This window comes from Bactrocera oleae, chromosome 5, assembly GCF_042242935.1.
Source record: "Bactrocera oleae isolate idBacOlea1 chromosome 5, idBacOlea1, whole genome shotgun sequence".
Lineage (NCBI taxonomy): Eukaryota > Metazoa > Arthropoda > Insecta > Diptera > Tephritidae > Bactrocera > Bactrocera oleae.
In genome coordinates this window covers 61674096-61695984 of record NC_091539.1, presented here as the reverse complement: position 1 = coordinate 61695984, position 21889 = coordinate 61674096, and the positions used below count along the sequence as shown (strand labels likewise).

At 35.3% G+C, this 21889-nt stretch overlaps 3 protein-coding genes across 3 annotated transcripts; 2 read left to right on the top strand and 1 right to left on the bottom strand.

The window, feature by feature from the left end:
* Positions 1–3716: 3716 nt before the first annotated feature.
* LOC106618934 (uncharacterized) lies at positions 3717–18283 on the top strand. The gene is made up of 2 exons (XM_014236863.3): positions 3717–3853; positions 17249–18283. Exon 2 carries the CDS (start codon positions 17257–17259, stop codon positions 18103–18105), a length of 849 nt encoding a protein of 282 aa, XP_014092338.2. The 5' UTR covers positions 3717–3853; positions 17249–17256; the 3' UTR covers positions 18106–18283.
* On the top strand, positions 14688–16312 carry LOC106618928 (SREBP regulating gene protein). Its single transcript, XM_014236857.3, has 2 exons — positions 14688–15066; positions 15156–16312. Exons 1-2 carry the CDS (start codon positions 14980–14982, stop codon positions 15714–15716), a joined length of 648 nt encoding a protein of 215 aa, XP_014092332.1. The 5' UTR covers positions 14688–14979; the 3' UTR covers positions 15717–16312.
* LOC106618935 (allantoinase) lies at positions 18277–20745 on the bottom strand. The gene is made up of 6 exons (XM_014236864.3): positions 20402–20745; positions 20114–20265; positions 19768–20035; positions 19546–19691; positions 18946–19489; positions 18277–18891 (listed from the first exon to the last, which is right to left on the bottom strand). Exons 1-6 carry the CDS (start codon positions 20555–20557, stop codon positions 18733–18735), a joined length of 1425 nt encoding a protein of 474 aa, XP_014092339.3. The 5' UTR covers positions 20558–20745; the 3' UTR covers positions 18277–18732.
* Positions 20746–21889: the final 1144 nt, after the last annotated feature.

Genomic DNA, 21889 nt, shown 5'->3' with positions numbered 1-21889 from the left:
GGGAACTCTTCAATTTAAGCGGAAAGTTTTATAAACTTTGAAAATTTGTATATTATATACTCAAGCCCTGGAGAGGAAACACAATCGGCCTTAAAATTTTTCTCGTTAGCCAGCGTACATTTCTCCTACAATTATCCGTATAACTTAATGCTCGTACATTTCCGTATATGTAGACATAAATCAAATTAGTAAACATTTCCCAATAATACTTCATTCATATTATTAATTTTTTTTTAAGTAATTACTTTCATAAATAATGGAATTATATTATTTTTAAACCATTCAAATATTATATAAACACTTAATTATTCTTTATTCGATTGAGCAGCTGCTCTAATTTATTGTTGCGTGTCTTCGCCATATTTGCGCTATCTCTGCGAATTTTCAGCCGACAAGCTACCACTTTCGTCTTATAAAACCAAATGCAATTAAAAATCGAATTTATCACCTAATGAAAGTAAGAGTTTGGCGAATGAACCCATTTGCTAAAAAAGGTATAAACGCGAAAAAGCGAAGATCTGGACGAGTGAGCCATATAAATTGGAATCACAAGCGCCGTTGCAATCGGCAGGCAATCCAAACAAATACTTGTAAATATGTAAACGAATATTTGTATGTTTGAATACACTTGACGTACTCAACCTGGCCGTAGTTTATTGTTATGCTTTTTACGTTAGTTGCAGTTAATGCATTAAAGCGAGTACGTGATCTCTTTGAGCCGGTAAAACAAGTCGATGGTAAGTGAACGCAACGAGTTCGATTACGTAGCCTCTTTCTTGACTGACTGGTCATGTGCAATGTCTACTTGGGATTTGGATTGCCGAATATTTTGGTTACTAATTTCGGTTTCTCTCGTTGCTTCGGTTATCTCGTGGAATTATTCGCCCCAAAATGTGATAAAAAAGCATTGGGAATAGTACTTCTAGCATTGCCTCAAATTTTCTTAGCTTGAGGATGGAAACCGACCTCGAATAAAATGAAATAAAGAAGCTTTGAAGAATTGTACCTCGGTCTGCTACACGGTACATGTTGAATAAAAATACGGTTCAAATACAGTATTTTGTCCTGGCGGTTTCATCTCTGCACACACACCTGCGAGGGACTTGCGGGCGGGGCAAAGCGATTGGAGAAGAAGTGCATTGACCCTTTTCACGAGTAGATCGATGTTAAGATAGAGGGTAAGATGTGAAGTCTTCTGTCGGAAGCTCTCCCTCAAATCTAGTTTCAATAGAGCGGTATATGTATTACTTCGAAGTGCAGCTTCCTTAAGAGAGGTGTGGAGGTCAAGCTGCCTGCCTATTAAACTTGTTTGGGTGCTCGGTCACAGCATAATCGTCGGAAACTGTAAAGCCGATTAGCTTGCTTAGGGGGCACACTTACCGCAATTTTTTCTAATAGGGAGCAAGTTGGTCCTCTTCATTTCTAGGACTTACTGTGTGCTCGTCAAGTGAACTATGGGACTGTGAAATCCTTCTGGCCCAGCGTGAACCAGAAATCCTCCGAAGTACTTGTTCATATCGCCGCAGTTTTAGCTGTTCTGATCAACTCTACGATCTAACCTAACCCAAAATCTTTTTTAAGAAATATTTTACTTGTTTTACTATTCATAAATAAACTTCATTTCGATTTCGACTAAATAAATTCGTCGCTTTCGTGCCCTCACTATTCAACTCTTCGTTACTAAGTTACCAATTACGGTTGCTTGGTGCCATATCGTCGCTTTTGACAACACACTACTTAATGCTTTCGCTTTCTTTCGTCGCAATTTGGCGAAAAATGCGTACCGCATTGCAAATTGAAGCGGACAATTTTTCCTGCAACCGCTCACAAGCGCCAGCCGCGGCGACATACCCGCATATGTAACGGCATAAGTGTTATCAGTGCGTAGTTTGTCGACAGACGATTTTTTAGTGACTTTAAATTCACCATTACAAACTGTAATGACACGAAAATCAACTTATTAAGTGTTTACGAACACTGAAGGCGTTCAGGTGGTTAAATAAATTGTGGAAAATTGCAACGCAAACTGCCAGCCAACATCATAAATTATCGCAAATGTCAAAGACTATATACAGATGATTGCTAGTAGGTGGCGCACAGTGCGTTTAAATTAGGTAAAAAGCGTTGCGCAGCGTTGAAGCGTGTGGCAGATTATTAGTGATAGATTATTATTATTATTATTAGAAAAATGTTTGTGGAAAGAATTGTCGGCATTTTTTTTTAAATATTTCTGAAAGTCTGATATAAATTACACATAACTTCGACTCAATAGTATACACTTTCAGAAAAAGCATACTAATTATGATTTCTAAGATGAAGATGATAAGAATTTCCGATCTGGTTCGATGTTTTTTTAAGGCTCAAGCGCACATTTGTCAAAAAAAATATTGAGGTTCTGTGAGTAAAATAAGAACTCTTCTTTTTAAAGCAAAGCTAGTCGTACACACTCGTCTATAATAATCTTTAATGCAGTGAAGTACGATAGAGAACTCAAGCACCCTTCTCGAAATTTATAAATAAATAAACCAAAAAACTTAACTCTGAATCAGATTTTCGCAAAAGCCAAGTTCCTATTTTTTATAATAATGAAAATCTACAATAACTGTCTTCGCTGCCTTGGTCGCTGCTCTCTTGACAAAAAAAGTATGTGTAAAAGAATCATGGTACAATTGCGCATACGTCAGTGGACATGATAGCGCAGAGTTGTACCACAAGTGCTGCGTGTTTGTTTGAATATCTGGTATTGTTAGTTCGATTCGCTACTCTCCAATGCTTGGCGAATCGAAGACAGCTAATGTTTTTGAGGTCTCCTAATCAAAATTTGAATGTTTCCTTAAGGGTTGGTCCCAACATACAATATAACGGGATCAGTGGGTTAACTAGAGTCAAAAGAGAATCAAAAGATGTTCAGAAAACATTGTTTAAGCTGAGGTTTAAATATTTCGGTTGACACACCTCCGGCGAACCTTTTAAAGTAGCTGGGACTGATATTAACCGCCTTAAGCAATTTGTGGAAAGCTCAAAATGCTTCGTTGATCTATAAGGTTCTGGTGATCCATATTTAGAAGTTTTGGATATCATAAAGCATCAGCTATCACATACCAACTATCTTTCGATGCGAGAATCGACACTACGACCTAACCTATTCTAGCCTAACCTTGGAACCCTAAATTATACTTTACAAAAAATAAACAAAAATTTTTTATAGATGGACACAACAAATATCAATGTTAGAAAAACTAAATTCTCAATAATGAAATACTTCAATATTTATTACATAATCACTTATTTTACAAAGTTTTTATCGATTTCATCCCACAGTAGTGGTTGCGCTGTGCGTATGGCACAATAATTGCCAACAAAATTACGTTACAACGTATTTGGGGGGCGACAGCAGAGAAGCTGCCAATTTGGCGCGCGGCACGGCGGCGTAAGCGTGTTGCGGCGGTGGCGCATCCACACACAATACATATCTACTTATGTATGTGTGTGTGCACATATGCTTAGCGCGCTGTCAGTTGACGACACGAATTTATGTGGCGCGTTAGTTAGTGCTTAAGATTTAATAAATCGTAAGAAAGACCCGATGCACTATGCAATTTGTCTTCTTCTTCTTTTGCAAAGCAAACAAACGCGTTTATAATATGTGCGTATGTGTGTCTACGCGCAGTTTGGCGCTGCATTACTTTCGGTGACTGCTGTGACAATTTAATTGAATTTAAGTGGGCACTTTGCCGCCTGAAAAATTTTGTCGCGCGTAAAAGAGTTTTCAGAAAAAAAGTGTTGAAACTAAAAAGAAAATTTTCGAAAAAAAATTATTGTGCAACTTTCTAAAATTGCCTGCCTGCGAGAGGTGAGTGTGTTCAAAAAACAAAAAATATCAAAAATAATAGCAACAACAACATTTCGGTGGTGTCAGCGTGTGTTTGGTACCAAATGGTGCACACAGCTGTGATTTCAAGGTGTTTTTATACCCTTAGTAGGGTATATGAAACTTGTATGTCAGTAACAGTCAGAAGTACAAATTGTTTAGATCGGATGACTATAGCATATACTTGTAGCTGCAATAAATCAAGTTGTTCTAAGAAAAATTTTTATTTAACAAAATAACTACACATAATTTAGTATAGGTAATTCTCTAAGGCTCCAATATAACCTGCGCAGAAATTGTTCAGATCGGGCCACTATAGCATATAGCTGTCATATAAACTGATCAACCAAAATCAAGTAAAATTTATTTGAATACCCTTTATGCTTTCAGAAATGCACCTGTAAAGGGTATTATGGCTTCTATACAACCGAAGTTAATATTTTTGTTGTTTTTGTATTAATGATTTTTTGTAATTTCAGTGGTTTTTGCATAACAAGCAAGTTTCAGCGCAATTTTCTTCGCATAATTATGGAAAAGTTGTATATTATTGCTGTAAGACGGCAACTTCTTTTGCTTAATATTTTTGCGCATGCGCAGAAATTACACATCTCGCAGGCATATGATTTTTTCGACATTGTTTTTTCACAATTTTTATAAATTTTTCATTCACTTTTCTATTTTTTGCGCGTTTAAATTTTTTAATTTCCGCAATTTATGATTTGTAAATTTTTTTATGTGCGCCAATTGAGCGTACAAACACGCTAGCGGCTAACCGCGGCGTAACGTAACGTTCACAGGGAAACAGCGCGCACGCAACAATTCGTGAATGTATGTGTATAAGACACATATGTTGCGCATACGCCATGGCCGCCAGCCACAATGGGGCGCTGCTCTTTGAATGCCCGGAAAATGTGCAAATTGGCGCATGCGCGTGCCTAGCACACGAGTGTCAGTGGCGCATGTAATTGCGGTCATTGATTTGAATTGCAGCCAGCTGTGGCTTTTTCAGGCGTGTCAGCGTGTCTGCAGCGGCTAAAGAGCGCATGCGGCACGACCGCGTTACGCCGGCCGGTCACAAAACATACACGAACACAAAAAATTAATAAAAAAAAAGATAAAACAAAACAAAAGCAAAAATAATAGTTATTTCAAATTTTTAGTTTTATTATTTTTATTTTTTTTTTTTGCGCTGCTCATTATTGTAGCTTTTTGTTTCGTAATTTGGTTGGCCCACGCCCACTCCTCGAATGCTGACAAATTGTAATTTACTATTTCAAGTTCAACACTGGCTTTGTCCGGAAAGTTGTGTGCACAGTAGAAATAGGAAAAGCAAACACAAAGTCATTAATGTGTGCAATCGAGCGGAGAGCAAAGTCAACAAATAAACAATAATAATAAAAAACGGTCTCATAGTCAAGCGACGCTTGCGAAAATAATTGCGGCGCTCGAGACGGCACGTGCTAGGCGCAGCGCTAGAAATGAAAGCATCTTACATAGTTAGATATTATATATGCTATATAAATATACTTGTACTATATAAATATACAATATATTGTCATGCAGTGAGGTGCGATAGAGTACTAACAAAGCCTAATAATGGCAGCAGGCAATGCTGATTTCCAAAGTGAAAGGAAATTGATGTTCGAGCTTCCACGAAAATATGAATATAAATAAGCGACTAAACAGTTAAGCGATAAAGGAAAGACAATAGGCTATAAAATATTTCATGTGGAAATAAATAATACTGGGGGTAAAAATAGTTAATGGATTTCGGACAAACGTGAAAGTAAAAGCCGAAATAATGTACAAATTCTGCTGTGAAAAAGATGTACTATGGAAGGATTTGAAGATATCGATTAGGTTATAGAAGGAGAGATATAGAAGAAGAGAGTTAGCATTTGGTAGTTTTGTTAACTGTACTCCTTCATATTTGTACATGCATACTTTTAGGCGACGTTTGTATTTTATTAACAATTTCATTCAATCAGTAGTGTCCCTGTGTACTTCTCAACCGGTTTGTGAAATTGGGGAACTTAGTGATTTTGGGAACTTGTTCACTAAAAGTAGTAGTTTTTAATTTTTAAGTTCAGGAATCCTTTTTGGGAAGCCCTTTTTAGCATAAGGCTAAGTTCAATAAGTAATGATAGAATTTCATCTATTTATATTTGAAAAATACATAAAATATTGAATTTAATTACAATTACTATGAATCAAAAAACAGAGTCGTAAAAAGATATATAAGCTGGTATTGTGAAAATCATGAAGACAAAATTTCGAAATAATATTTTTTAGTGACCATAACATTATCTATCAATCGGCTTTTTAATATAATTTCAGAGTTATTTTGTGTGCGCTTTTAATTTTATTTTAGTGCATCAGATACTTGTACAATAGTCAAATTTATTCATGATTCTTCTGAGCGAGATGAATTAATTTGGATGACATATAAGAAATTTATAGGCACTTATTTGTCTCAGTAACTTAATTTTAAACTCAAGCACAATGTTTTCCACGATAACTGTAACACGGTAAAGAACTGTCAGCACTGCCACACATATCCTGAACTATACAAGACTGTCAACGTTTATGCAGATATATTAACAATAAAACCGCTTGTGACCTCTTAACGCCACCTTTGGTCACTCTCAACAAAATCGAGATCTCATCAAGCACACATACATAGTTCTTTCAACATAGTCGGACCTTTTTATAATAAAAGAAAATACTATTAACTCAGCACAAACCAATAGCAAAAACAAGTAAGGAAGGGCTAAGTTCGGATGTAACCGAACATTTTATACTCTCGCAAAGTCAAATGGTATACTCGTTTGAGATTTCTTTGTGGATTGACTGATATTTTCGGTAGAAGGTCAACTATAGGCACTGGGGTCCACATATTTAGTACTTAGGGGTTTGAACAGTTTTGGTTCGATTTAGACAATTTTTGGCCGCAAGGTGGCATACTTTAATTGCATTATTCACGCAAAGTTTTACGCCGATATAATCATTGTTGCTTGATTTGCATAGTGGAAAGTGAAAGAATCAAGTGGTATTTAAAATGGTGTCATATGGAAAATAGGCGTGGTTGTAATCCGATTTCGCCCATTTTCGCACTATGATATAGAAACATGAAAAGAACGTTACGCACCGAATTTGGTTGAAATCGGTTAAGCAGATCTCAAGATATGGGTTTTCACCTAAAAGTGGGCTGTGCCACGCCCACTGTCTAATTTTGAACGCGGTTCCTATAAAGTCATCTTATACCATCTCAGAGATAAAATTTAATGTCTCTGGCGTGTTTAGTGCTTGATTTATCGCGCTTTTAGTAGTTTTTAACAGTACCGTTATATGGGGAGTGGGCGGAGTTGTCACCCGATTTCAACTATTTTCACACCGTCAATAGAAGTGCTAAAAACATTTGCTTCCAGTGAATTTTGTTATTATAGCATTAGCGGTTTAGGAGATATGCACATTAAACCTATTAGAGGCGGGACCACGCCCACTTTTTAAAAAAAAATTTTAACTGCAGATGCCCCTCCCTAATGTGATCCTGTGTACCAAATAACAGTCTTGTACCTTATTGCGGAGCTTAGTTATGGCAAGTTATTTGTTTTTGATTAATGGCGTTTTGTGGGCGTGGCAGTGGTCCGATTACGCCCATCTGCAATAACAACCGTCTCACTGTACCATGAAACATGTCTGCCAAGTTTCATAAAGATATCTCAATTTTTACTCAAGTTAGAGCTTGCACGGACGGACGGACGGACAGACGGACGGACGGACAGACAGTCACCCGGATTTCAACTCGTCTCTTCATCCTGATCATTTATATATATATAACCCTATATCTAACTCGATTAATTTTAGGTGATACAAACAACCGTTAGATGAACAAAACTATTATACTCTGTAGCAACAGGTTGCGAGAGTATAACAACATACAATTCACATGAATGCTTATGACATGTAGATCTATTATACAGAATTTTATTAAAGCGGTAGAGACAATATCTCAGAAAACTAAAATTAGTTAAAAAGAAATACTTTTTTAACCAAAACACACTTATAAAAATGTTGAGCTTTTAATTGTAAACGGAAGTTCATCCGCCTTACAGTTTTCTATTTTTTTCTCAATATGAGATGGAAAAACCCATATCTCGCTTTTAAATACAATTTCAGGTGTAGCAAATCTGACTGTTAAGGGGTCAATTACTCTTTTTTTACATTTTATGGAATCAGTGACCCCTTTGCTTACACTTTATGAGGTCAATGATCCTTTGGTTTACCTTTTGTTTACCTTTTATGAGATCAATGACCCTCTCGTTTACGTTTTATGAGGTCAATGATCCCTATGTTTACATTATAAGGTCAATAAACCTTTTGTTTACATTTAGTCAAGTCAATCATCTTTTTCACAATTGGGGTCAAAGATCCCTTTTTATCATTATAAGGTCAATGACCCCTTTTTTTGCATTGTGGCGAGGTCAATGACCTCTTTGTTTACATTTAGCCATGAAAAAAAATGTGCCTTAAAATAATCAAACTTTAACCGTTAATATATTGTAAAGGGTTTGATTTACGAATAAATCCTAGGGGAATATTTTGTAGAGCATTCAATTTCCTGCAAATCGTATGTCACGAGATATTTTTTCAATTAGTTGAAAGCGAGATTTGAAAAAATAGAAAACTGTGAGACGGGGGACCTTCCCGTTACGATTAAGAGCTCATAACTGGATAACCTTTCTTAGAGGGGTCTAAAACCTATTTTTCAGCGTACCAAGCGAAAAAAATATATAATAATCGTTTTTTTGACTCACCCTAACATACTTTTAAAATTTAATACTCTTATAAAAATGTCGAAAAATAAACAATTATTTAAAAAAAAAATCATTTTACATAAAAAATAGTCTAGGAAGTTAAAAAAAGGATACTGTTTACAAAAAAAGATATTGTGAAAAAAATGTTAACTGAAATATATACTTTTTGTTTTGCTGTTATAAAAAATTATATTGAGAAAAATTTTAACTAAAAAAATTATTTTTCAAATGAAATATTTTTAAAAAAGATAGCCTAGAAAACTAATAAACAATATACTTTTTATAAAATTTTTTACAAAAATATATTTTTTTGGAAAAAAGATTACGTGAAAAATATGTATTACTTTTTACTTAATATTAATATTTTTGAAACTAATATTAACTGGAAAATATATCTTTTAAGCAATACTCTTATGAAAATGTCGAAAAATTAACAAATGATTTTGAAAAAAATTTCGACTGAAAAAAAAATTTTTAAACTAAATATATACATATATATATAAACAACAGCAAAGAAAGCTATTTAATGAAAAAAATTTTTTATGAACAAATTTATTTCTCTTATAAAAAATTTTGAAAAATAAACAAATTGAGAGTCGAAATTTCCATTTAGCTAATTTATATGACCGCCACATTTTCTTACACACTAGATTTACGTGCATTTTTTCACAAATGTATTTTATATAATACATATGTATGTATGTATGTATATAGTTCAGTAGCAAACACATTCTATGTTTACTGTTGCATGCACGTCAAACTGTGACTTAATTTTGCCTCATAATTATTTGTTTGCGTTTCTGCGACTACACCGGTACGTGCTCCACCACACAGTCGTTCCAATTAAACGCACCGTTTTCATATACAACACACCTACAGACACACAAACACACACACACACATAGATACATACATGAATACTCAACAGCAAACAAATTGTGAAATTGATTTTTTCCAGCTTAATTGGTGCAATTAAACATTTGTTTTGCGAAAACCAAAATGCCACAACAACTACGGTGAACAAAAGCAAAAGCAAAGTAAAATTCATTTACACACGAAATTGGAGTTCAGGGTCTCGGCGGCGGAAGGTCATTGGCTAAATGTTTTCACACCGCCTCAAAGTAACTGGAAATGCACATTTACAACACTTTTTGGTTTGATTTATTTTTGTTGTAGTTTAGCGCTACACCAGCACTACCGTTCACCAAGTTGCTTGAACTAAATATTATTTATGTCGGTTTGAGATTTGTTGCGCCAAAATCATAGGCTGTGCAAGTTCAACTGCTTTTGAAGTTGTTTTTGTCGATTTTGTCGATTTTCTGACTTGTTTATCTTTCATTTCGACTCGATTTAGGCTGTCGCAATGCCGAATACACTGCTACTTAGCTTAGTTTTTAGGTCAATTATTTTGAAATGCATTCACTTTTCTATTTAAATGGAAAGGTATAAGTTACACATTTTTTTGCGAAATTTTTGCAGGGTGGTTTGTATGCCTCCCTATTTGGATCACACAAATAATATAAAATATTCGATTCAAAAGTATAACCAATTAGTGATGACGTATACCGATATACTTGAAATACAATGGTCAAACCAGAAATATTTTCAGTAGATGGCGCTGGAGTCGTTATGGTGGATATGCTAGAGATATACCTGGTATGAAATTAAAACAAATTTTTTTTCAAACTTGGATAGATTTTACCTTTAAAAATAACATACTAAGATTTTAAATCGATATCTCAAAAAGTGTTTGAGTTACAGTCTTCTAAAGTGTAGCCGCTCAGTTAAATCAGCTCCATGAGTTTATACCTATAATATTAAAAAGTGTTTTACTCAGAATTACATTTTTCAAATTTGCTTGATTACTTAGACACAATGATATGATCATCACTATTCTCAAGTTTTTTTCTATATGTTCCTTAAATGGTTTGATCTGATCAAGAATCGAATTCGGCAAGCTAAAAACAACCAAAATTTTAGGTAAAATTCAACTTTAAAATAAAAACAGCCATTTTACCAGTTCAAAATTTTTTTCTGTCGTAGGTCTAGTATAAGTCTTTACTGTTCATTTTTCACCTACGTTGATCCTAGCAATAGTCTACTAATAATATCCTTTCACTAATTTATTTCCTAAATTGATAAAATCTTTTAATATTCTACTTCGCTCTTCATGCTTATTTGCAAGAATACCGAGCCTCCCATAAGCTTGCCTCTTCAAAAAAATAAGGTCGATCAGTCTAAACTCAAACTTCTTTCTAAAGTTATTAAAAATGTTGGGGGCATACTACCTCTGGTATAGAATTTACTATATGCTATATATATTTTATCCTACTTTTGAGTAAAAAAAGCCCTAAAACGGGTATATAAAAAGACAGGATGTAGTATAGTGAAAAGATCTACAACTTTTGTATTAACACCTTTTTTACAAAACCTCAAAATTTGTGTGAAAAATTTAAACAACCAATTTAATAACCAAAAATATTTTTATCTTGTGCAAAAATTATTTTTTTTTAAAGGAGTTTGGTGTAAACCTTCTTACTTATTACCCAAACGCACTGTATTGTAAATATTAAGCAGTAAACCTAACTTCGATTTAAGCTCGAAAAAACACTTATTTTCAATCAAAAATTCTCACATGAAAATATAAATTTTTTTTAAAAAATCAGGTGACTTTAAGTTTATTGAAATCTTTACCTTCTGATAGTATTAAAACTAAATTCATTACTATGGTAAATTTTCTCAGAAAATGCAAAATAAGACCACACTATACCACCGGGTAGCTTAAAAATATGGTATTAACAAGCAAAGTTATCAATGGAATCCCAGTATTCCTTGAGAGAATGAAGGAAGCATTCTTTATGAATTACCGAATTTTCACAAAAAATGGTCTACAAGTAAGTCCTAGTCTACATTGGTAGAAAGCAGTTGGATTAAAATATTCAAGTGCAACATTTTTTTTATGAAGCAACGAGTAGAGTTTATCTAGTTTATTTAGTTTTTTAACATTTTTTTTTGTTTTTTTTTTTTGAAAAAGTACATTAAGATTAAGTAAGTGGTGGTAGAATTTGTCAATACCATAATTTTAGAATTCTTTGAACTTCCAAATATTTTGAATTACAATTGATTGCCATAAGCTCATTTTCGAAATCACCTGTTAGCCACTTGAAACGAAAAATCAAATTCTAATGAAACTGCGGAAAACTAAAAATAAAATTCAATTTCACTTCGCAACGCGATTATTAACTTTTCATGGCATTTTTGCGTCCACCTTTTGTTTAGATTTCAAATTCTTATTGTGTAACGGATGAAGAAAGAGCGCTTGACCTCACCTATTCTAGCTGCAGCACGTCGCAATCATTACTTTTGCTAAATTTCATTATATATGTATAATTTTTTGTTTTTGTTTTTGCATAATAGCTAAAAACTTTTTCTTGGCATTTGCGAATATTTCGTTTACGCTAATTTTCAAGTAAATAAATATGTAGACGAGAAGAATTGAAAACGCTAAACAAAGCGAAATTAAACAAAAACCAGCATTGTTGTTGTTATTGTTATTCTGGTTGCTATTGTTGCACATCAACGTCGCCATCAATTTGATTCAAACTCAATTCAACGCCGCGCCGGCAAATAGTTGTCTTCAATCAACTGCAGCGAGCGAATAATTTGGGCAGACAGGTGGGGGCTGGGAGATGGCAGAAAGCTATGAGGGCGGTCATTGTGCCGCTGCGGTAGCCAAATTTACTTAAAGCTTGCAGAAGTGTGTATGTGTGTACGCGTGTACTTGTGTGTTGCAAATCAAATTGATCTTTAAGTGCGATATCAGCGCAAAATATCAAAAAAAAAATACATACATATATATATTAAAAATACCCAAAAATTGCGCCAACTGCTATTTGCTGCACCAAGAGAGTCTATTGCAGACGAAGAGAGCCCATCCAACTTAAAAGCAGACAGCGGAAGAAATACAACGAAATGTCACAGACGATGGCAGTGGGTTGGTGGCCCGATCTGGCGAATAGCTGGGAATTGATGCACCGGCAGTGACAGCAACATATAGCACAGATTTTGTTTTTGCACAACTGCAGTAATGTAACGGCAACATAGAAAAAAAATCGAGAAAATACTTTGACATTGATTGACACAATCAAGCGCACGATATTTAAATGATCGCCTGTCGTGGCCCGACGGTGGCACATCAACGCTGTCGTCAAGCAATGCCATAACATTAATACTTAGCAAAAGTAGCTGAACGCAACTACTCTTACACTGTGGCAGCAAACACAGCAGCGTCTGCCACAATTGCAGTTGATTGTCATCATAGCGACTGCCGCCGCCGTAGTAGACGCGCTCGTCGTTGCAGTCATCTTCAGCTTAACGCATTTAACATTTGTGGCACTAGTAGATAAATATGTAATGTTCATACTTTGTATGTAAGTGTAAGGTTACAGTGTCTCTATTTTAGTTAAGACTAATCTCAAAAAAATATATAAAATAACAAAATATGTGCGCTTGTAGTAGTACCCCGAAGCCTCTGTGATTCGCATATCGGTCCTAAATTATAGATAAAGATTTAGTGTAAGCGTTCGACCTTCGATAGTTTATCTCTGATAAGATAAGCTATGGCAATATTATTACCCTCCCAAGCTTATTAAAGTTTCCCACAAAGTTTGTAACACCCAAAATGAAGCTTCGGAGACCCTATATAAGTAAAGTATATATGTATGTATATAAAAACGATCCGCGAGACGAGCTGAGTCCATTTAGCCATGCCCGTATGTCTGTCTGTATCTTCGAGAACTAGTCTCTCAGCTTGCTTAAAATTAAGTGTGTAAGAAATACTTAGAACTAGAGTCAAAATAAGACTTTCAAACTCATTCTATACTTATATACAGCGCTTGTCAATATCCGTGAGATATTTAGAAATTATTATTTTTTTAATTAAAGGATGTTAACAAATATGAAAAACAACCAGGAGACTCCTTCCCAATTCGATAAGTTAGGTATGGTAGCCAAGCTCCAAGATACAACCCAAGCGTACCGTTTTGTGAAACTCGCAGGAGGTCTGAAAATTCTCTCAAATCTCTTAAATAACGATAGTAATATATTGATATATTTCTGGCAAAACTGACTTCATCGTATATGTCACCAAACCATAATTTCGGTTTCAGTCTTTGTTATATGTTTGTTATACAATATATTCAACCAACTATAGGAAGACCTTGATAAAAATATATAATATAAAGTGTATTCTACGAAAACGTCGAGGTCTTCATAATCCTAGGCTATTATTCTGCTAATTGTAGATTTCCAAAAGATGTGAGGCCATCCTCAACATGAAAACTGCTGCAAAATGATCTGCCACCACAAAAAAAATCTAAGCAAGCGTAATCCGCGCGTATGAAATAGTTGATTATATTGTTGTTGTTGTAGAGCAATAATTTTTTTAAAATGCTGCCGATTTTACTGTCCTTGTCCAAATAAAATCCGGAACCATTCCGACTTCATTTAACCGACTGTCGAATATATGGCTGTTACCGAAGAATTGAGTGTTCATAGATCATACATTACAGGTTTGGGATTTTTTGCTTATGTTAATTTTTGCAAAAAATATCTAACTTTCATGTTAGTTACAAACCACATTTTTTTGCTAAAGCAATGTATTTCATAACGGAAGTAAACGTTAGTTAAATAAATTAAACATACAAAAATAACCCTAAATTATCAAAGACACAAACCAGCTTTAATAAACAGGTGTTGCTTTCCATAAGAATTCATTGCACTACATAGAAATATGCGTGTGCCCCTTCAAATTCATGTAATTTTAAAATTAAATAAATTAAAAGTTTAAACTTCTTTATTTAATAAAATTTTAATTTCGAAAAGTTCTCTAAATGTTATTTAAAATTTAGTTGCATCAGAAATTTCGCAATAAATATTACAAATTCAACAACACATGTGGCATCACTACCAACAGCTGATCGGTTGTCTGATTATTGCTTTTGTTTTGTTGTATCGTTGCGTACTTGCATTTCTCCGTTAAAAAGAAAGAAAAAGAAATTTATATTAATTTATTGTCACATTGTATGCAGAAAACTTCATATTAAAAGCATTCAAGCAAAACTATAAAATGTTTTGAAACATTGCTAATTGGTAGATGGAGAGCACACATTCGTGCAAACGAATTGGAGGCGCATAAGTCATAGTAACTTTTGAGAGTCGCTATGTCACAGCAAATTCATCAGCTAGCGTGCCAGCAGTGAACTTTACACAGCAAACAGAGAGCAAAGGACAATGTGGCCACGATTTCTTGGCCGACGTATCCTTTATATAACCATCACATTACTTGCCCTAATATTTTTACTAACGAATTTACTTAAGGTAAGTGCAATGGTACATTTATATATATATATTATTATATGTATATACAAATAAGAAATGTCTCACCTTCCTTCATTACTCGCAAACAGTTTGGCGGTCTACGCGCACTGCATGCGGACAATGTGCTTACCGTGCAACGCACACGCCCACTTATCTGGCGGACACTACAGGAACACTTACTGCCCGAGGAGTCACAGAATCGCACCAACGACCCAGACATACACTGCCGCAATTCGGTGCAAGGACGCTATTTGCTCGTCGATGATCGCGGTTTTCTCTGTCGACGCGAACATCTCTTGTTGCCCAGCAATTGCTGTGACATCGAAGTGCCTGAAACGCAATATTACACATGCGATACATGCAATACAACAACACATTGCTGTGATATTTACGAATATTGTGTCTCCTGCTGTCTACATCCCTCGAAACGTACACTGCTGGAGCTAGTGTTGGGCACAATTACTGGACGTCAGGCTGCTGTTTATGCGCGTGTCGAGGATCATTTCGAATTGTGTTTGGTCAAGTGTCGCACGAACTCACACTCGGTGGCGCATGAGAACAAATATCGTGATGGTTTGCCTAAATACTGTTATGGACAGACGGAAGCGCACGAATCACAGCGCGAAGTATCGGGTGGCGTGGCACGTTGATTGTGCCACACTAGTTAATACAAAAGTGGTAGTGACAAATCGGTTGATTTAAAGGTGTTTTGTGTATTACTGACTGACGTCTATTAAGTTGCTTAGGATTATAGACACAACCAAGGTGGCTTTATATGAGGTTATAAGGCAAAACAAAAATATATTTTAATCAATTTCTAAGTTAATCTCCGCCAACGCTTTATATGAAATGCTAATATTTTGTGTATGAATGAAAATATGCCTGTAGTATATATATAGTGTAGTGTTTGTTTGTATGCATGTAGAACTGTTGGAACACAGCTAGAAATCATGGTAAAACTAACAATAACACTGTTCTGAGTGTTGGGTTATTAAGACAGGTGAAAAAAAAACAATAATAATCAACGAAAATTACCATAAAAATTAAACATTGAAATTTAAGTATTAAAATAGAATGTAGCAGTAACTTAAATTAATATTTTTAAGTACCAAGTATATAGACTTAAGTGCGTTAAATTTATTTAACTTGCAAATAATACTCTTGAAAGCTTTTGTTTAGCAAAAGTAAAAAAATATAATAATATTAATCACATTAATAAATACAGAATTTAATTTTTTACACTTTATTGGACGTTTTTTATATTGAGAGTACTTAGAAGTCTGGAGAGTGGTAGAAGTGCAAAGTAATGCTTTGCATAAAGAGGAGGTTAATACTTCGGAACATAGTTGCATTTATAGTAGTTTAAGGACGGACATTTATTGTAGAATTTCCCTAAGTTATTGAGGTACTGTTTTATTTTGGAACAAAAACAATTTTTTTGCAAGCTAAGCTATGCCAAATTATTAAAAACAGTTTTTGAGTACATACTTTTCATTGTTTTTATAGTAAAAGTTTTGAAAAACAAAAAAATGAGTAAACTTTGGCTATACCGAAGTTATAACACCCTTCACCGGTGCATTTCTAATAGCACAAAAGGGTATAAAAATATTATGATTTTGATCAATCAGTTTGTATGGCGGCCATAAGCTATAGTGTTCCTATGTAAACAATTTATGCGCAGATTGTACCGTTGTGTTGGACAATAATCTATGCCAAATTTCGTGAAGATATCCTGTCAAATAAAAAAACTTTACACACAAGGACTTTATTTTGATCAGTCAGTTTGTATGGCAGCTATATGCTATAGTGGTCCGATATCGGCCGTTTCGACAAATGAGCAGCTTCTTGGCATAAATTTGCAAAATTTCAGATTCATATCTGAAAAAGTAAGGGACTAGTTCGCGTATACATAGACGGATAGACAGATAGAGATAGCTAAATCGACTCAGCTCGTCACGCTGACCATTTACATATATAAATCTTATATATGCTCCAACGTTTTCATCTGGATTTTACAAACTTCTTGGCAAACTTAACATACCCTGTTTAGGGCTTACAAACAAAAAATACTAAAACTACAAAAATATCAGTTTTGGTGAAGTCAAAATTAAAAACAAGAAATATTTTTTCAATTTTGTCAGTCTATGCTAACATTGGTATATTTCTGCACGTTTATTTCAAGCGAACAATATGAATTGCTCACGCCATCAGCGTTACGATTGCAGCGTATGCAATGAAGATTTTCCTAGAGTTTCCAGCTGCAATATCAATTTACTTTCACTGGATGAGATTGTGCAAGTTATGCAGAAAGTAGTAAACGAAACAGTCTGTACAGCGCTGCAATGGATATTGAATGATGTCACAGGTGAATATTTCTATCCTGATCCGAAAATTGTACCCGATACCAAAGAGGAATATCCCGACTTTCTTAGCTTTGATGCTATATATAAGGAGAAGTGTATTAATTGGGTTAATATACAGGACTTTTCGGTAAATGAAATATTCCAGCAAGTACGCGATTATATATATCTTTGGAATTTATCGGAATGTACGAAATTTACGCTCGCCCTCAATGACAAAGCCACTATTGTGCCAAATAAAGGTTCGAGATATTTTCTAGATGCGACTTTTTCGAAACCCACACCGGCTTGTCCCAACCCCTTAGCTGTGGCTAATGTACATTTCACCGCTATTGTACCGGCACATTTGCCTAAAAATTATCCCGTCAAAGTAATGTATCGTTTTGAGGGTTATCGTAGACAATATCATACGTATGGTCGGCATGAGGTGCGCAGCAAGGATTTCCAGAGATATTTTATCGATTCGATATTGCAAACAAAGTTAATATTCTATTCGAAAATATTTGAATGTCGTCATCCACATGTAAAATTGAACGAAAATCCATTATTACCTGATGAAGCAGAAGAGGAAAATGAGAGTAAAATTTTTTACAGTGATAAATCAGATGATGATGAAGACGTATGGCGGAAGGACCAAGCGGATGTGTTAAGCCTGATTAGCTCGCTGTTGAAGAAATAAACAAAAACTGTGTAGAAGACTAACTTAGACTGGATAAGAGTTGGTTCCTATACTACTCTATGTACTCATCGCTCGATTTAATTCTATGATATATGATATATACGCACATATGTAGCAAAATTTCGAAAATATTAAATTTTTAAATTTTTTTTCTGACTTGCAGTTGGAATTACTAGAATCTTTCTAGATCTATGTTTATAACATTTCGTTGGAATATATGTTTAATAGCCTTTGACTTGCAGCCTGAGTTCTAGAAAGTATTTCATGGGTTCTTGAAGCTGCTGCTACTTAATAGGTTAGGTTGTGCTTATGTCATTTTCTATGGGATTAAGGTGAGATTGGTAAGATTATAACATGCTAATCATGATAAAAGTTCTGAATAATTCAAACGGTACAACAACACTCTCCATAGTTTTTCTAGCAGAAACTAAACATTTTCGACGAGTTTAGACCACCGGAACTGATGAGGGCGTTTACGCAGACATGGAAAGAGTGCATTAGAGTCATGTGGGACACTTCCTGGATATAGATGAAAGAAACAAGTCTGAGTTTATAAGAATTTAACACTTATCATTCTAATTTGATGATATTAGTGAACTTGAATCTTCATATTTATAACGGGAATTATTACATCCGCACAAATTTAACAACTTTCTTAGTGGTTTTACGCAATAACACCTTGCCCAGCGGCTGACCAAAGCTCACATACTGCTGATAAACGTGTAAGCCACGCACAACTGTAGCATGCACTACGCCGCGTAAGCGTTGATCCATGTAGGGTGTAGCCTGAGTTAAAAAATATGCAAATATAAATGCTCGAATTTCGAAAATCCCAAATACCTTATTGGTGGAGAAAAGCATATCCGGCGACACGTTAAACTCCTCTTCCGGATCCCATATACAAAAGTCGGCATCATAACCCTCCTCAATTTTGCTTTTGAAACTCGATAGACCACAGAGCACGGCGGGATTTTGACACATAAGCCGATAAATGTGCTCCATGCCCAGGCCTTGTGTCTGACACTGTGTCCAAACTATTGAGAGACCCAATTGCAATGACGAAATACCCGGCCAGGCATTCAGAAAGTTTCCACGTGCACGACCATAATTCAAACACTTAACACCCGGCGTCGCTGGCGAGTGATTGGAAGCGATAATATCTAAACAACCATTCTGCAAAGCTTCCCACAGTGCCGTTTGATTCGATTTATTGCGTATTGGTGGTTGGGCTTTGAACTCCGTGTGACAATCCTCGATTTGCTCGGCGGACAGCGTTAGATAGTGTGGACATGTTTCGACGGTTAGGTCAGCGCCAGCGCGTTTACATTGTGCCACAATTGGCAGCACATCTGCCGAGCTCACATTCATGATATGCATATGCTTGCTAGAAATGTGGTGTTGTCAATAGCAGTTTGGTACAATTTTTAGAACTGGACAAACCCTTTATATGCAGTGGCCAATTGGCTGATCAATTGCACAGCATTTACCTCCATTTCGATGGGACGTGTACGCGAGAAAGACTCATATTTTTTAGGTTCTTCCTCATCAGGTCCGATTGGAGTCTTCAAAGGAAGTTCAGCATTAAACTAAAATTTGGATACAATTTAATTACAATACTAGAGCGCTTCTTAACAAATCGTGCGCATCTTGTGGGTTTCTTACAGCTACAACGGTTCCGTCCTCTAGTTTTTCAATCACCTCTTCCAGCTGCTTTCGGTTTATGGCGGGAAAAGCATCACCAACTGGCGCCGGTGTAGGTGAAAGCGTACATTGTAGACCTATAACACCAGCGGCTAGTAGTGGTTCAGCTTCCTTGACATTTTCAGGCACCAAACCACCCCAAAAACCGACATCTACATAAATCTTTCCACGCGCTACACCGGTTTTTGTCTTTAACGCCGCGACGCTGGTTGTTGGCGGTATAGTGTTACTAAAAAAAAATGTTCTTGGTTGAAAAGGTCTTTTCGGGCTTTACGTCATTTTATTAACAAATATATTCTGTACGTACGTCGGCCGATCAATGATCGTTGTAAACCCACCGGCAGCTGCCGCTTTCGTTGCTGTCACAAATCCCTCCCAATCTTTACGCCCCGGTTCGCTAATGTTTACATTGGCGTCTATCAGACCCGGCATAAGCACTTTGTCGTCAAAGTCATAGACCTACGACAATTCAAAACAAATAGAGAGTATCCGTATAAAGAGATAATTTCAACCGCCTGTTAACCGGCAAAACAATACAATCCGAATATCACTTTCACTCTCTTCGGCTCTCTTTCTCTCTAATCGCTAAACTCACCGCTTCCGATTCCGTGTTGTAGACATACGTATTCACCTCTTGTGCAGTGCGCAAGATCTTACGTATTATGCCCTCTGTGTCGACGATAATGCCACCGTTCAAGAAGCCCTGCTCGGTGCCAAGGAAAATACGTTTGCTGAGGAAAAGCAAATCCATTTCACAATTGAATTATGCACAATCGGTCTGCTTTTTTTGATTAGTTATTAAAATATCTATATATTTTTCAGTTTCTTTAGAATTAATATGCTCTTAGTTGAATGTGAATATGTAAAATGTTTGTCATCTATGTGCTATATTTAGAAAGCTCTCTTGATTTATGTACTTCCACGCACAGTCACCGAAAAATACTGATTGATCACTGAGCACTAAGCAAATCAGACCTTTTCACTTTACTTTTGGAAAGCTCCGAAGCTTTCTTTTTGGTAAAATTCATAAAGAGCTTATGTGAGGTGAGTTCTGAGTAATTTTGAAATACTATAATACAAAAATTAACGAACTCATGTATTTTAGATACAATACATATATTTAAATATTTGTTATGTTAGAATAATATATCCATTAACGAGATTGTCGAATTACGGCGTTTTATAATTCTTTCAACGTCTTAATATGAAATAGGAAGGCATGCAAAGTGTCCAAGACGCCATTGACCGTTTATGCTCTGGAGATAAAAAGGATATTTTGCGATTAAGTAGAGATAATTGTCACATAAAATCTAATTCTCGATCCTGCTACTAAGACGATTGTGTTCATCCGGGTTTTAAAACTGCAATCTACATACAGAATACAACACAATTAGACGAGATAACGCTTTCAACGTCGATGGGATTCGCAGGAAATTTCAAAACCTATGAAAACTTGTGGGCTCTAGCATTAGAAACCCAGAAATTATATTACTTAGACTCTGTTTAAAGAAAAAATAGGAAAATTTCGAAGACTATCTAACTCAAATATATAAAAAAGATAATAGAAAGTTTATTGTGCCTTGAACTTTTAAAATAAAGAACAGAGGATAATTTCAACTCAGTAAAACGAGAGTAGAAAACAGTTAGAAAGGATTGTTTCATTATTCTAGCAACACTTTACAGTTTGCTCGACCTTAGTTATAACAAGACAAAATGTTTACTTCGGCTGCACCGAAGCTATAATACAAGTATCCTCCAAGTGCATTTTTTATAGCAAAAAAGGCTATAAAAAAATTAATTTTAGTTTTGATTTGTCAGTTTGTATAGCAACTATATGCTAATGGTGTGATCTGTACAGTTTTCTAGGAGATTGTAGCGTTGCCTCAGACAATCATCTGTACCGAATTTCGTAAAGATATCTCGTCAACTAAAAAAATTTTCCGTTCAAGAATTTGATGCTGATCAATCAGTTTGTATGGCAGCTATATGCCATAGTGGTCCGATCTGAACAAATTCTTTGGAGATTGTATCGTTGCCGCTGGCAATAATCCATGCAAAATTTCATGGAGATATCAACTAAAAA